The sequence below is a fragment of the Mytilus edulis genome, chromosome 1 (genome assembly GCF_963676685.1).
Source record: "Mytilus edulis chromosome 1, xbMytEdul2.2, whole genome shotgun sequence".
NCBI lineage: Eukaryota > Metazoa > Mollusca > Bivalvia > Mytilida > Mytilidae > Mytilus > Mytilus edulis.
This window is the reverse complement of record NC_092344.1, coordinates 97,101,939-97,118,722: the sequence shown is the minus strand read 5'-3', so window position 1 is coordinate 97,118,722 and position 16,784 is coordinate 97,101,939. Positions and strand designations below refer to the sequence as shown.

General features: G+C 31.9%; 1 protein-coding gene across 1 annotated transcript; it reads left to right on the top strand.

Moving 5' to 3' along the window:
• The first annotated feature begins 2,867 nt into the window (after positions 1 to 2,867).
• LOC139496096 (schlafen-like protein 1) lies at positions 2,868 to 16,442 on the top strand. Its single transcript, XM_071284559.1, has 4 exons — positions 2,868 to 3,372; positions 5,228 to 5,383; positions 14,623 to 14,768; positions 16,168 to 16,442. The coding sequence occupies exons 1-4, from the start codon at positions 2,946 to 2,948 to the stop codon at positions 16,333 to 16,335; spliced, it is 897 nt and encodes a 298-aa protein (XP_071140660.1). The 5' UTR covers positions 2,868 to 2,945; the 3' UTR covers positions 16,336 to 16,442.
• The last annotated feature ends 342 nt before the right edge of the window (positions 16,443 to 16,784 follow it).

The following is a 16,784-nucleotide window of genomic DNA, read 5'->3' as shown; positions in this document are numbered from 1 at the left end:
TCCAGATACTCCATATGGGAGTTATGCATCTGTTATAAGTGATATGCATTCATAACTGGTAAATGATAAATGAAAGAGACCTAGGATATTTTGATCTGAGGTCATTAGTCAAAAAGAAAAAGAAAAGTAAGTTTTAATGTTAAGGTCCGCTATTTTAAATTTTGATTTTGGCTCATATTAACTTCTTTTTAAATATATATAAGATAGTATATAGCATGCGTGCTAATGAGACTCTCCATCCCGTAAAAGATATTGACAAAATATTTTTACTTAAATAATAGTTGCAATATGTCTTAACTCCTAAGTTTTATTGTAAAGGTTACCTAGATATTTGAAGAGCGTTTTCTACTCCTTCATAATTACGTTTGGTGATATTATATATAAAAAAGATGTGGTATGATTGCCAATGAGACAACTCTCCACAAGAGACCTAATGAGACAGAACTTATCTACTATAGATCACCGTAAGGCCTTCAACAATAAGCAAAGCCCATACCACATAGTCAGCTATAAAAGGCTCGAAATGACAATTAAGACACTAACAATTAGTGTTGTCAACGGTTAACCGGTTAACCGGTTAACCGGTCGAACGACCGAATACCGAATACCAAAAACGCTAACCGCTAAACCGGAATTTTTTTTCTATTTGAATAGGTTTGATATAAATTTGTATTGAAATCATTAAATAGTTATGTTTTATTTAAAAATTCTCGTCGTTGTTATTAATTTGACAGATCAATTGTCCAGTATATTGATTGCTATTGTTAATCCAAAAAACATAAAATTAATTAGAACTTGTCTCAGCTCGAGGCAAGATCTTAAGGAAACATAATTAGTAAAATTACATGTTTTTTTAACAGCAACTTTTAATCAGTAATACGATTAAATTCTACGATTTACTTCATTATTTCGTTTTTGATCAAATATTGTGTAGGCCTACACCTGAATGTCCAACCTCCGTCGTGCAAGGCTTTGTCTTACTTTAAACGAAATGCTAACTCAAAAATTGTGAAATGCAGACCATTTTGAATGTACTCAATGTATGCGTGATTGTACGAGAAATAGGTTAATCATTTAAAATTGAAACACTCCACATTATTTTCGGAGACAACAAGAGATAAGGAAAGAATAATCGGTTTCAGACATATTCAATTCTACGAGATCAAGATTTTTTTTATATTTTTCAATCTGAAGTTGTTAAAAACGATATAGTTGATACGGTGTATTAATTTTTAAAAGTCAACCTTCGCCAGGAATCCTCACAGACAAGCCTTATAATGCCAAAGGACAAACTTCAATTCTAAAAGCGTAAATTTATGACTTGGATGGAAGGTTGTCACATTGACACTCATACTACATCTTATATCTATGTGTAGGTACTATAGATAACTAGGCTTTCAAACACCAACTTAAAAAAAACTACCGGTTAACCGGTTAATCAGTCGAACAATTATCCGAGTAACCGGTTAGGCAAAAGTGTCCGATTTGACAACACTACTAACAATATATAAAATAAAGACCCAAGGTTTTTAGTTTTGAAGTTCTTGGTTTATGATCTTGAAAGTGAGCTCAAGGCCCAGGTAAATTTCACGTTCTTTACTTTTCCTTTGTTTAGAATTCATAATCATACATGGTAAAGCCACAATACATTTCGCATTAGGTTGCAAGCCGTAACATTTACAATAGGAAACCAGATATGAAATTATGTAAACCGATAATAGCTCCTTTCCCCCCTTTTTTATGTTGAAGTATATAGAACCATATATTTTAAGAACCAATATCAAGAAACTATAAAAATGTAAAAATGGCATTTTTCAAACAGGAAGTAACAAATCATCTCCCTTATTTCACACAAAAGTTTATATAAATAAAATCATTAAATATTCTAGATCAGCTCATGATGGCGACCGTAAAATTTCTTTAGTGATGACCTTAATTTGATTGATTCATAGCCCTGTCTTGGCAACTTTTGAGAAAGCAGTATTCCTCGTTTAACAAAATCAGCGTACTTTGAACTAGCTCTAGAGTACGAAATGAAGAGCATTGAGGACCAAAAAGTTCTTATAGTTTCGCAAAAAGCAGCCAAGGTAGTCTATTCTTGAGGTAGGAAAACCTTAGTATTCTCAAAATGTAAAGTTTTGGTAACAGTTACTTTATAATTATGACTATCTGATTAATGATAATTCATGTCAAAACAGAAGTGCTGACTAATGAATAAACCATACATTTTTGGAATCAGCATACGAAAAAACTATTTATTGACACTGGAAATGATATTTTAAACCGGATTTTAATCTTTGCAAATCAAAATATATCGTTTAGCGTGGAGCGACATTTATTTGTTGTTTGAACAATTGGTGTTTAATGGTTTATTGCTTTCCTTTTAATCAGTACAAACGATACGTCACACAGAGTCGTTACGTTTGGCTGAATATATAACGATAAATGTCACAAAAAAATTGCCTCAGAAATTTTCGAAAGATACAAAAAGGAAAAAATTCTATGTATAACCCCTCCACAAATCAAAATAGAAAAGAGAAGTGTCCACAAATTAAAGAAAATCCAAGAAACATAAAACTTAGACTATCAAAGATTTTCACATATATACATAAATTTTTACCATGTTCAAAAAATCGTTTTGACGATTATCATTATTATTGCATAACAATTTACAGAAAATTCATGTTATTATTTTTATATTTTGAAAAACAAATACTTATTTTTAATCAATTTATAATGTGAAAATTAAAGAAAGATTATTCGTACGACCATAACAGATATATTACTTTCTTGTAAAGTAACCATTTTCAGAAAATAGTTTTGTATTGAATGTCACATAGCAACGACACTAACACACATTTTAATTTAACCTAAACACTTTTGATCAATGCATTTTTGAATTCAATAAACAAAGTAAAAATGTCGACTGAATTTGTGATAAAAAAATGGAAAATGACAAGATTTTAAGAGACGATATTCAAAAAGTATTCCAAAAGAAGTTAACTATAGATATAGCTGTGGACAAATTGGAGATAGAAGATTGTGGTGATACAAAAACTGCAACTTTATATTTACAATCAATTAGTGACGCACTCAATATCGCCGACAGTATAAATAACGAAGGTTTCAAGTTTACACAGATAGCAAAAGAATATAAGAAGATTTATGCTAACAGGGTACATAATAAAAGACCTTTAAATGTATATTTAAATGATGAAAATATTGGTGACGAAACAAGACAAAGAGAATTTAAAGAAGGCAGTATTGATAATTTTCTGAGAACGGCAAATACAAAAAGTCTTGCACATTATGCATGCGGGTTTGTTAACATCCAGAAAGATGGAACGATATTTATAGGCGTAGATGACCATGGTAAGATCAAACTTGTATTCCCTTTCCACATCTTCGATATTTAAATGTGTAACAAGCGATTTGCTACTAGGCATGCTAAAAGGGCGACTTCCTGACATGATAAAGAGTATAATTCTAGTAATAAAGAAATCTTCCATGATTACAAATGAGACAAATATCCACAAGAGTGCAAATGATATAGATGTAAACAACCAAAGGAAACCGTATGGCTTTCAACAATGAGAAAAACCCATACCGTACGTTAGGCTATACGTTTTGTTGGATTTTTCCATTGACAAGACAAGAAAAGGTGGCTCTGGCCTTTTCGAAGTTTCTATCAGAAGTGCCGTATTTTTTGTTATTTTATTCTTTACAGAAAGTTAATCAAATTGGTCGAAAAAAAATAGGGGGTCACGGGCCATTTATGCTCAAAATTTTACTTTTAAGCAGGTATGTAAAAGGGACCATTTTTCAATGAAATGATAAGGAAAATAGAGGTGTTGACATATTTTTATCGGAATATCAAAAAAACGTTCTATGACACTTGGTCCAAGAGTGCACTATAAAAAGCTGAAACATAGCTTCAAAGAATGAGCAAATAAAAAAACATAGGTCACCCATAAGGAAAAAGAAATATTTTGCCTTAAAACCCAAATTTTGGCGGAAAATGGTGAAAATTGGTTAAAAGTCGTTTTGAGCCTCACAGATACACATAATAACGACAATATTCTTTTAGTGACATAACTACAATGATTTAACATTTTTAATCAATCAAAATATTTAAAAAAAATAATATCGAATTTACGACACATACGTTTCGTGTGCATTGTAATCCATGCGTGAAATTATGCGCAGTCGAATGGTTCCGATCCATCTTAAATCATCTTTTAATATTAATGGTTTTAATTTTTTCAATATGCCCTTTTGAGAGAACAAAAAACTAGACAATAATGTGGAGAAAAAAAGATTGAGAAGACGTCAACCATAGTCGTGACATCAGCCTATTCATTTACCGTGGATTCGATTTCTAGAATTTACGCTTATTATAACTGTCGCTGAAATGGACTCATCAAAGTATATTCAATTGCCTCCTTTGTGTTCCTTATTTCATTATTTGAATTGGCTAATTTACTGAGTTCTGTACACTAATGGAATTAATTTAAAAACTTACCTTTAATCTTTGTAATTTCTGTATGCCTTAACTTGGAATCGAACCCGTCCTTGAAATCTGTTATATGTGACTAACATCAATTCATCGACGAAACCTCTCCGCTACCAATGGGTTACAATTTCAATGTCTTTTTTTTATATATAAAACTTTGTACTTGTTTGGCTTTATAACTATTAATATTTTGATCTGAGCGTCACTGATGAGTCTTATGTAAACGAAACGCGCGTCTTTCGTATCAAAATATAATGATGGTACCTTTGATAACTAATTATATAAAAAAAAGAAGATATCGTCTACATTATAGAATATATCTTATATAATTTATATGATATCTTATATACTTTATAAGGTATCACCTAAAGTCTATACGATATCTTATTAAAATATCTTATATAAGATATATTATAGAATATATATAATATATAAGATATCTTATGAAGTTGATGAGATATCTTGTAGTTATAATAAATATCAAAACGGGTTGACATATTTATCACGTACATATCATCAATTTTGTCTTATTAATTATCGGAGTGCGGATGGTGTAGTTCCCAGTTCTCAAATCTAGTTGTCATTTGTTGTCCGCGTGGATATTATTTTTAAATAATGTTAAATGTCCTGGATCATGTGGTTGTATATTTGTACTTTCATAAATGTTTGAATAATCTGTCTTGATTATTTGGTTCCCTCGCTTTTTTTTTATAGGAAAAGTGAAGGGTGTTAAATTTGATCATGGAAAGAGAGACAATATAAGGACGCAAATTTCACGAATAATGAAGTATGATATAGAACCTCCACTTAGTACAGTCCATTACAGTATAAGTTTTGCACCGGTACGCACAATAAAAGGAGAAGATCAAGGTAAGACATACAGAACCATTTCTGTTGCACATATGTATGTTCTTATTGAAATTGTTTAGGATCTCATCTTAGAATAATAGTTTAGATAATCAAAACGGTTGGGTTTCTACAATGCAACCTAGGCTAATTTTTTTTATATTCCCTTTAGATAAAACGAGAAAGAAACATTAGTCATATTTATATTGAACACATCATTTCTGTGCACACCTGTTTGCACAATTCCTACTGCTATTGTTGATGTAGGCGAGATATGAGAAAAAAATGCTCAGTAGGGTCAGTGTGAACTTTTGTCATTACTTGGCGTCCGTCGTGTGTTCCTCTGTTTGTAAACCTGTTAAAAAAATAGAACTTAAACAACTGAGGGGAACGGACTGATTTTTTCCAACAGCATTGCCATTGTGTCTACTTAGATACTAATATCAAAAACAATTGAAAACGATAACAAATGAGAAGCGAAAGACACTAAAAGGATATATGAGAGCTCTTTATTCGTTCTTAGAAACAAGAAAAACCAGTACTACATTTACGAAAAAGAAACATAATGAATAAATTACAATGAATATCATGGGTTCCTTTCCATTCAAAGTATGTAGTCATAAATAAAACACAGTTTACATGACTATGATATCTACGGGAATCATCTATAATTTGAACCCTAGCGATATAAAATAGAAACTCGTTTGATGTGTTTGATCTTTGGATTTTGACATTTGATCAGGGATTTTGTGGTATTGAATAATCCTCGGAGTTCAGTATACTTGAAATTTTACTTTTTATAATCTTAATCAAAATAAATACGCTCAAACGTAGTGAGTTAGCAACAATGTCGCGTAAACGTAATGCGTTTTGTATCGCAAAGTGGATTTTTCTCTCTCGAGAGAGCAAATGTAGGACTAATTCGCGCAAACGTAACGCGCAGATTCTAACATGTAAAGATGATGTAACAAAGTTCAAATGATATAATTTACTACACACAATTTCAAATAAATTTCATGTGACTTTTTTTGGTTATACATTAGAGACATATAATACGTAATATATATATATATATATACAACTCGTCTAAACATCAACCCAACAATGTTAGATCTGTAAATTTGCTTTCGCAAATTTTTGGTTCTTCCCTCGCCGGGATTCGAACCCATGCTACTGTGATATCGTGACACCAAATCGCCTTCACTGCAGCCGTCCCGCTAGACCACACGACCACCTGGGCTCTACAAATAATAAAGCTTTCAGTGGCAGTGTGTTACCTTTCCTCGTCAGTTTTAATCTAGCGGCGTACTACAGTACATGATATATAAGGCATGAAGATGTTATTGTTACAGATCAGCTCAATTATCTATAGTAAAGGATCCTACAAATTAATGTCAGATACAGTCACAGAAAATAATTATATTTATAAGTACGTCTGAGTCAGTGACAACTCTACAACAGATGTATTAATCGGATCGCCATTAATGATGGTGATACATGGCTGTGTACATAATGTATATACAACTCGTCTAAAAATATACAACTCGCCTCAACATCAACCCAACAATGTTAGATCTGTAAATTTGCTTTTGCTATTTTTTTTTCCTCACCGGTATTCGAACTCATGCAACTGATATATATATATATGTATAATATATATATATATAAACGAGTCTAAATTGAAAACTACGTTCAAACCTATGATTGCGTTTGATAAGAACCGCAATTTTTATACGTGTGCATGTAAAACAAATTTCGTTATAGAAGGGTCGAAATACAGCACAAACAACATTTTCCAAAAGACCAAAAAAGAGAAGAAGTATATTTAATCAAAACACATTTGACTAACAGGTCGAACAACTGATGTTCTTTAACCCTGCTGACTGCCATTGGCGATTGCCAAATAAAATTGATCACAAGATGTAACAAAATGGATCTTAACATAAATTTAATACTAAACAGAAAACAAGTAACTTGTGGCCACGATGTTAAGCCACAAACATAAGGTGTTAATACTTTTTTGTACACCAGATCCGGATTTCGACAATAAATGTCTCTTCAGTGATGTTAGGGATCGAAACGGTATTTGGAAGGCCATATAAAATGTACCCTCATTTTTAGATAGACGCTTGAATTTTAAGAGTCAATATAGGATGAACGGATCATATAAACCGGAGGGAAAATATGTTACAAGCCCAAACGAAAAAATATAAACGAGTCTAAATTGAAAACTACGTTCAAACCTATGATTGCGTTGGATAAAAACCGCAATTTTTATACGTGTGCATGTAAAACAAATTTCGTTATAGAAGGGTCTAAATACAGCACAAACAACATTTTCCAAAAGACGAAAAAAATGAAGAAGTATATTTAAACAAAACGCATTTGACTAATAGGTCGACCAACTGATGTTCTTCAACCCTGCTGACTGCCATTGGCGATTGCCAAATAAAATTGATCACAAGACGCATTTGACTAACAGGTCGAACAACTGATGTTCTTTAACCCTGCTGACTGCCATTGGCGATTGCCAAATAAAATTGATCACAAGATGTAACAAAATGGATCTTAATATAAATTGAATACTAAACAGAAAACAAGTAACTTGTGGCCACGATGTTATGCCACAAACATAAGGTGTTAATACTTTTTTGTACACCAGATCTGGATTTCGACAATAAATGTCTCTTCATTGATGTTAGGGATGGAAACGGTATTTGGAAGGCCATATAAAATGTACCCTCATTTTTAGATAGACTCTTGAATTTTAAGAGTCAATATAGGATGAACGGATCATATAAACCGGAGGGAAAATATGATACAAGCCCCAACGAAAAAGTATAAACAAGTCTAAATTAAAAACTACGTTCAAACCTATGATTACGTTGGATAAAAACCGCAATTTTTATACGTGTGCATGTAAAACAAATTTCGTTATAGAAGGGTCGAAATACAGCACAAACAACATTTTCCAAAAGACCCAAAAAGTGAAGAAGTATATTTAAACAAAACGCATTTGACTAACAGGTCGAACAACTGATGTTCTTTAACCCTGCTGACTGCCATTGACGATTGACAAATAAAATTGATCACAAGATGTAACAAAATGGATCTTAATATAAATTTAATACTAAACAGAAAACATGTAACTTATGGCCACGGTGTTATGCCACAAACATAAGGTGTTAATACTTTTTTGAACACCAGATCTGGATTTCGACAATAAATGTCTCTTCAGTGATGTTAGGGATCGAAACGGTATTTGGAAGGCCATATAAAATGTACCCTCATGTTTAGATAGACTCTTGAATTTTAAGAGTCAATATAGGATGAACGGATCATATAAACCGGAGGGAAAATATGATACAAGCCCAAACGAAAAAATATAAACGAGTCTAAATTGATATAGGATGAACGGATCATATAAACCGGAGGGAAAATATGATACAAGCCCAAACGAAAAAATATAAACGAGTCTAAATTGAAAACTACGTTCAAAACATTCCAGCAGCACCTGCATACGGGGTATATATCTCCCAATTGATACGATATTTCCGTGCTTGCATTTCCTATCATGATTTTCTTGATAGAGGGTTGCTGCTTACAAGGAAGCTATTAAACCAAGAGTTCCAAATGGTGAAGTTGAAATCATCCCTTCGTAAATTTTACGGACGCCATCACGAGTTGGTTGACCGTTATGGAATAACCGTTTCACAAATGATATCGGATATGTTCCTTACGTCGTAACTACAATCCCCTTCCATTTCATGAATGTGACCTACCGAATTAGACTATTTGCCGGATTTGTAATCACATAAGCAACACGACGGGGGCCACATGTGGAGCAGGATCTGCTTACCCTTCCGGAGCACCTGAGATCACCCCTAGTTTTTGGTGGGGTTCGTGTTGTTTATTCTTTAGTTTTCTATGTTGTGTCATGTGTACTCTTGTTTTTCTGTTTGTCTTTCTCATTTTTAGCCATGGCTTTGTCAGTTTGTTTTAGATTTATGAGTTTGACTGTCCCTTTGGTATCTTTCGTCCCTCTTTTTTCAAACCTATGATTGCGTTGGATAAAAACCGCAATTTTTATACGTGTGCATGTAAAACAAATTTCGTTATAGAAGGGTCTAAATACAGCACAAACAACATTTTCCAAAAGACCAAAAAAGTGAAGAAGTATATTTAAACAAAACGCATTTGACTAACTGGTCGAACAACTGATGTTCTTTAACCCTGCTGACTGCCATTGGCGATTGCCAAACAAAATTGATCACAAGATGTAACAAAATGGATCTTAATATAAATTTAATACTAAACAAAAAACAAGTAACTTGTGGCCACGATGTAATGCCACAAACATAAGGTGTTTATACTTTTTTGAACACCAGATCCGGATTTCGACAATAAATGTCTGTTCAATGATGTTAGGGATCGAAACGGTATTTGGAAGGCCATATAAAATGTACCCTCATGTTTAGATAGACTCTTGAATTTTAAGAGTCAATATAGGATGAACGGATCATATAAACCGGAGGGAAAATATGATACAAGCCCAAACGAAAAAATATAAACGAGTCTAAATTAAAAACTACGTTCAAACCTATGATTGCGTTGGATAAAAACCGCAATTTTTATACGTGTGCATGTAAAAAAAATTTCGTTATAGAAGGGGCTAAATACAGCACAGACAACATTTTCCAAAAGACCAAAAAAGTGAAGAAGTATATTTAAACAAATCGCATTTGACTAACAGGTCGAACAACTGATGTTCTTTAACCCTGCTGACTGCCATTGGCGATTGCCAAATAAAATTGATCACAAGATGTAACAAAATGGATCTTAATATAAATTTAATACTAAACAGAAAACAAGTAACTTGTGGCCACGATGTTATGCCACAAACATAAGGTGTTTATACTTTTTTGTACACCAGATCCGGATTTCGACAATAAATGTCTCTTCAGTGATGTTAGGGATCGAAACGGTATTTGGAAGGCCATATAAAATGTACCCTCATTTTTAGATAGACTCTTGAATTTTAGTAGTCAATATAGGATGAACGGATCATATAAACCGGAGGGAAAATATGATACAAGCCCAAACGAAAAAATATAAACGAGTCTAAATTAAAAACTACGTTCAAACCTATGATTGTGTTGGATAAAAACCGCAATTTTTATACGTGTGCATGTAAAACAAATTTCGTTGTAGTTTTTTCAGTCTACATTTTAATAAAAATCTTTTAAAACGTATATATATATATATAAAAAAATTATATACTAAATTTCCTTTTTAAAATGGTGACTTAACATCCTGTGACATTTTTTCCTGTGACTTTTATTCGCCTGTGACTTTTTTCATGCACTCAATAAAAAATTACGATACAAATAACAATGTTGTAGTTACACAAATATATTTAGAAATGTTCATATTCCTTTGTGTAACTGTCATTCTAGGTGTAATTTATATTATGTGTTTCCTTTGTGTAATACGACGCACCATTTGTTTGTGACATAATAATCTTACAATTCTTTGTGATATATAAAAGCAACAGTAGTATACCGCTGTTCGAATTTCATAAATCGATAGAGAAAAAAACCAAATCCGGGTAACAAACTAAAACTGAGGGAAACCTGGTTTTGTGGCATGCCAAACCTCCCGCATTTATGGCAATGTTAAATATAACATATAGTTGACAACATTACATGACAGGACTGCAATACAAATGAATGGGAGAGCATATAAGACAGAGACACACTAATGGTTGCATTTCTGTAAATATTGACAATGCAATTTCCCATAGGAACTCCTTTTACGGCTAAAACTGTACCACTTTTACTATGAAGTTTTGAAAAAAATCTTATCCTAGAATTGAAAGTTTATATGCACTACAATTTATTTTCAAGGGTCAAAATATAGGGATGTGCGGCTTATTTTCAACGTTTATATGCCCTGAACTTTTCAGAGTTTAAAATAACACTAATTTTCTTAACTACCCCTATCGTAAATACAGGGTTACCACAGATTTCAATGTGAACAATATGCACATGTATATTTACTGGTAATATTCCCAAGTTATATCTCTATGAGATGGAACACAGAGAGCATAACTGAACATTTTATACCCCTCCCCTGTTTCAATTTTTTAAAGAATATGAAAACAACGACTTTAATTATTGCCAGCTTACCCTATTTCCATATTTTCTGATAAAAAATGCCTATAACCTGTTTTAACTGTTTTGATAACATATTGAAAGCATATCAGAATACTATAAATGTAATGTTTAGCAGTCAATTGTTACAACATTCAAGATTATATAAAGTATCCAATCCTGCCTTTGTCTCCAGTCCACATCTTACTGTATGCCTATTTGTCAATTAAAGTTCACATTTTCTACCTCAAATGGTCAATTTAGAATTCTTGTCACAACAGTATCATCTGTAACCATATATCTGATACAATTTACCTAATAAATATACTAGAAGTGTTCAAACAAAGCCATATTTGCAATAGTTGTATATATGCAGATACCAGTCTGGGATATAAATTCACTTAAAATGTTATAGAGATGACTGCTTACATCTGATTTTTGCATTACTTCCAAGCAAAGTTATTGTTTTCTATATCAAGAACTTAAAAATCATAAAATCATAGCATTTACAAGTTAAATTATTTGTTTTATGACCCAGGGGGAAGGCAATTTTCTATTTTTTTCCTCTGGGGCCTCAAATTTCCTAAATTATTCTGCTGTTTCTAGCAATTTGGAATATTTAGTACATATTCAGGATATAACACACTATTGTAAGTTTTGTTGAGATATTTTTGTATTTCTAGCTTGTATTTTTTATGCTGTTGTGACAAAAAAGCAGATTTAGGTGTTACGGCTTACTTTTGGGTTATCGACAGGACACAATCACCCCATCAATAATATTCAGGAAGGATCGATGAGTTTCAATGACTGCGAAGAGTAAATATAAGCACTTCTTTTAACTTACATATATGCAAATACTATAAATTAATTTTGTATTCAGGACTTTAAGTACACTATGCATACTGGAAACTGTGAATTTATGCTGAGTCATCATATCTAAGGCACAGGATTCTATCAATCTTCATGAAATATTTATAACACTTCATATTTGAGTTAATTTCTTTAAAATCTGAATGTTCTCTTTTTTCACCCTATATAGGTTGCATATCTGTAAATATTGACAATGCAATTCCCCATAGAAACTCCTTTTACGGCTAAAACTGTACCACTTTTACTATGAAGTTTTGAAAAAAATCTTATCCTAGAATTGAAAGTTCATATGCACTACATTTTCTTGATTGTGGCATTCTGATATCCAAATTAGACATCATCACATATATGCTTTAAGGGGTAACACGACGGTGCTACACGTTGAGTATAATCTGCTTTTCCTTCTAGAGCACCTGAGATCTCCGCCGGCTTTTGGTGGGTTTTTTGTTACTCAGTCCTTTGTTTTCTATGATGTGTCTTATATACGGTTGTTTGTCATATGGTTGTTTTTGTTGATTTTTTTCATTGCATTGTTAGTTTCTTTTCGATTCATGAGTTTGATTACCCCTTCGGTGTCATTAGCCTCTCTTTGATGTGTTTTTTTGTCTTTTTTATCTAGAGGATGTCAGACAAAATTGGTACAACCTCTTTCTTAAAAACTAATCTAGTAAAGCGAAAAAAATGATACCATATACCCTTGCAAAGTCCATGTTTGATAAGGCAGACTCCTCAGAAAATCTGTGAAAGTGCGAACGCATGAAATTTATAACCAAAGTTTCAACTCCTTTTGGCAAAGGTGAAATTAGATGGATTTGGCTATTTTCTTTAGGTCTTTTTTGCATATATAGCTCTTCAACTGTTTAGCTTCTTATACATGCTCGGCTTTCAAATATTCTGCTTTTAGTATTCCTGATGAAGATAAATTCGCTTCTTCGAACGCACGAAATTAATAACGTGTTTTCCTTTTTTTATAATCGAAATCCATTAACTAGTTTCAGAGTTGCCAATGGGGTATGCTCATCCCTATAATAAGAAAGAGCAAAATCAACGTTTTTGTATTGGAAAACCCCAAAATAGTTATGTTGAAAAGTAAAACAAGATGCACGCAATGGCATGAACAAATTTTGATAGTTTGATTGACATCGATTGACTGATTGATGGGGAGGTGAGGAATGAGGATGGTCACCCTCATAGACATGAAAAGACAAAGGTCGAAACCACCGAAAAAAATCGAAAAAAAAATCCAATAAATTAATAAGTGCAAGAAAAATGTTAATATAGTATTCGTGAAATCATTCTGTTAAAAGAAAAAAATTAGCTGCACAATGGCATAATGCTACGAAGATTGCGCAAAGGTTTGATTGAAATCCATTCACTGATTTAGGAACAGTTGCGACGGGGAATGTTCACTCTTATAATTGAAATTAAAAAGTTTAAATATTTGAGAAATCTAATATGAAAAAGTGAAAAAGGAGAAACATTATTTTATATATAGTACTAGTATGTGAAAGTTTCGTTGAATGTTTTTATTTTGGCTCAGAAGAAATTGGTCAAGACGGACGTATAGACACCCCGATCACTGTATACCGCACTCTGTTAATTGAAGATATCTTTCAATTTACCAATGACATATCAGATAAGACTAGAACATCTAGAAGACTATCAAGTTGTGTTTAATTTATTCCACTCAAAATATTTTTTCAAAGTTAATATATGATTAAAAACAAGAAATGAGGAGAAAAAAGACGTGTGGTCTATGTCATTGAAAAAGTAAACCAACACCACAATATCACAAAAAAGACCTCTAGAGATTCACTAACGATCTTCATCAAGAGTTTATAATAGATTGTAATGGTGACAAACAGAAATATAACAAATAAATATTGCTATGTAAAAAACAAGAATCCCATTCAAATAATAACAGACAAATTCATTTATTCTTGTGGAAACAAAATTTCGTCGATTCTTTCAAATCGTAATTATTTGGATTTATTGGGTTTTCCCCAGTCTGCATATAAGTATTCAACGATTAAAAAAGAATCCACAGTAGATTTTAAAAAACCTAACTCTAGAACAGACACAACTAACGAATACTTTAATTTGAACTTAAAATAAAATAACAGAAATGATTGATTATGATGTTTTACATGAATATTTAACACAGAAAATTTTAAATGGTCATGAAAGTATATAATTTTCACCAGTCGATAGCATGCCATTGGTTTGTATTTCTGTTTACAGATGACATGTATGTATTGGAGATCAATTTTTACGCGGTGGACAATTTGACTCAACTTTACAAAGTAGACGGAGAAGTGTATGAAAAACTTGATGCCTGCCTTTCGAAACCACTAGATAAAAAAAGGATACATTTTTTGGAACAAGAGGTTTTTATTTATTAACAAATAACGAACAAAAGTCATTGAGTAAAATTTATAAGAAAAAACAACACCAACAACGTTTATTTTATTTATGTCTATAAATAATGTTATTGATTTAGTATACCCATTTTGTAGGTGCTGGAGCTATTATATCTTGAAATGATACTTTCAGACCATCCGTTCGTTCGTTTCTTCAACAAATATTTTCAACCCACTATATATCCGTTATTACAGATTACAGTGACTTGATAATCGATTAGTAGGCATGCATCTCGCTTGTAATTAAACTTTTTCACCTATTTAAGAATGGTATTTCTTCAAACTTAATATGTCCATTTAAAAAAAAAAAGAACAGCCACAAACTGTCTTTTTGCAGACGGTGGCATTTTTGGCAACTGGATGATTTTATTTTATGTTAGTTTTTTTAGTTGTAATACGCGTGATTTTAGTATTTTATAATGTTAAAATGTCCTTAGAACTATACAAAAGATTTAATTTGGTGTTATGGTGATTTTTCTTTTACATTGGAATTTCTTGAAGAATGCTCTATTTATAAAAATACAACAAATCAAGAACATTTTAAAGTGCGTTTGTATGCTAACATTCCCATGAAAATTTTAAAATTGTTTGTACGCACATTGAACGACAAATTTATGTGACGTATAATTTTTTTTGACGTCAGACACGCAATAAATGTGTTCGTAGATAGTAGATGTTTTTGTGTTCTGTTAAATTGTTCCTTTTAGAATTGTTAAACGATGATGACTGATGTACCCATATTTTGACTATTATATTTATTGTGTCTGTTTATTTAACGCATCAATGTAAAAATATCGGAAATTGATGAGACTGCCATTAAAGTGAGAGGGTTAGCACTATAGAACCAGGTTTAATCCACCATTTTCTACATTTGAAAATGCCTGTACCAAGTCAGGAATATGACAGTTTTTGTCCATTCGTTTTTGATGCGTTTTGTTATTTGATTTTGCCATGTGATTATGGACTTTCCCAATTGATCTTCCTCTAAGTTCAGTATTTTTGTGATTTTACTTTTTGATAGATGACTATTAACCTCAAAACTGAAAGGCATCTTTCATTATAAATATTGAATGGAAATAATGGAAATATAATATGACAAAATGCTAAAACCTTGATAAATAAGAAAGCATCCGTCGTAGACCACTGGGCAAGAAAGATAGTACAAATGACATGATTTCCAAATATATATGATATAGCAATATGTTAGGCAGGTGCATGAAAACTAGAATAGTATGGTTAATGTAATACCATTTATCATAAAAAGCCTGCAACTGCTATAAAATTAAAAACCAAAAACGAATTATATGTTATACATGTACATTTATATTTTAGTACTTTATCATATTGCTAATTTAATATTTTGTAGATTAGAGATAAACAAAAAAACGTAGAACTTCAAAAAAAGATAACAAAACTGATTGCTGAAAAAGACGAGAAAGAAAATGAAATTTCTTCATTGGAACGTGAGAAATCAAAACTAGTTAAAGAAAACAAAAAATTAATGGACAAATCCAAAGTATGTGTGATTTTGTGATAGACGGATAACAGTTCTTGGTGAAACTTTGTGTAACGATATTTATGAAATACAACCCGAAGGGAATTTTAGTTATGTTTGATAGATTAAAATATATGTACGTCTTGTCTGAATATGAACCAGACATACAAAACTCATGATTTGGAACAAAAGAAACTGAATAATAATTTGAAGATGGTAGTTTGTGATTATTCGTAAAGAAACTACCTAATAATCCTTCACTATTCAGCAAGCAACAATTTGGTCAGTTCCGTGTCAATGTAATCTTTTTGATGGTACCGACGGTCTATCTTTTTTAATTGCTCTGTATATGCTTTGAAAATTAGTACAAGGTAATCGACAGTCAGCTGTAAGACCTACCAAATGTTAATTGTTAAGGAAAGCAGAAGGTTTAATAACTTTTGCCCCAGTGAATAATAAATTAAAACGAATCGTACAAATCCATCAAA

Excerpts from the sequence above, each read along its gene's own strand:
- LOC139496096 (XM_071284559.1), top strand. The coding sequence starts at position 2,946 with ATGGAAAATGACAAGATTTTAAGAGACGATATTCAAAAAGTATTCCAA. Across the intron at positions 5,384-14,622 it reads AATAAAAGGAGAAGATCAAG|ATGACATGTATGTATTGGAG; the intron begins GTAAGACATACA and ends TTCTGTTTACAG. Across the intron at positions 14,769-16,167 it reads TACATTTTTTGGAACAAGAG|ATTAGAGATAAACAAAAAAA; the intron begins GTTTTTATTTAT and ends AATATTTTGTAG.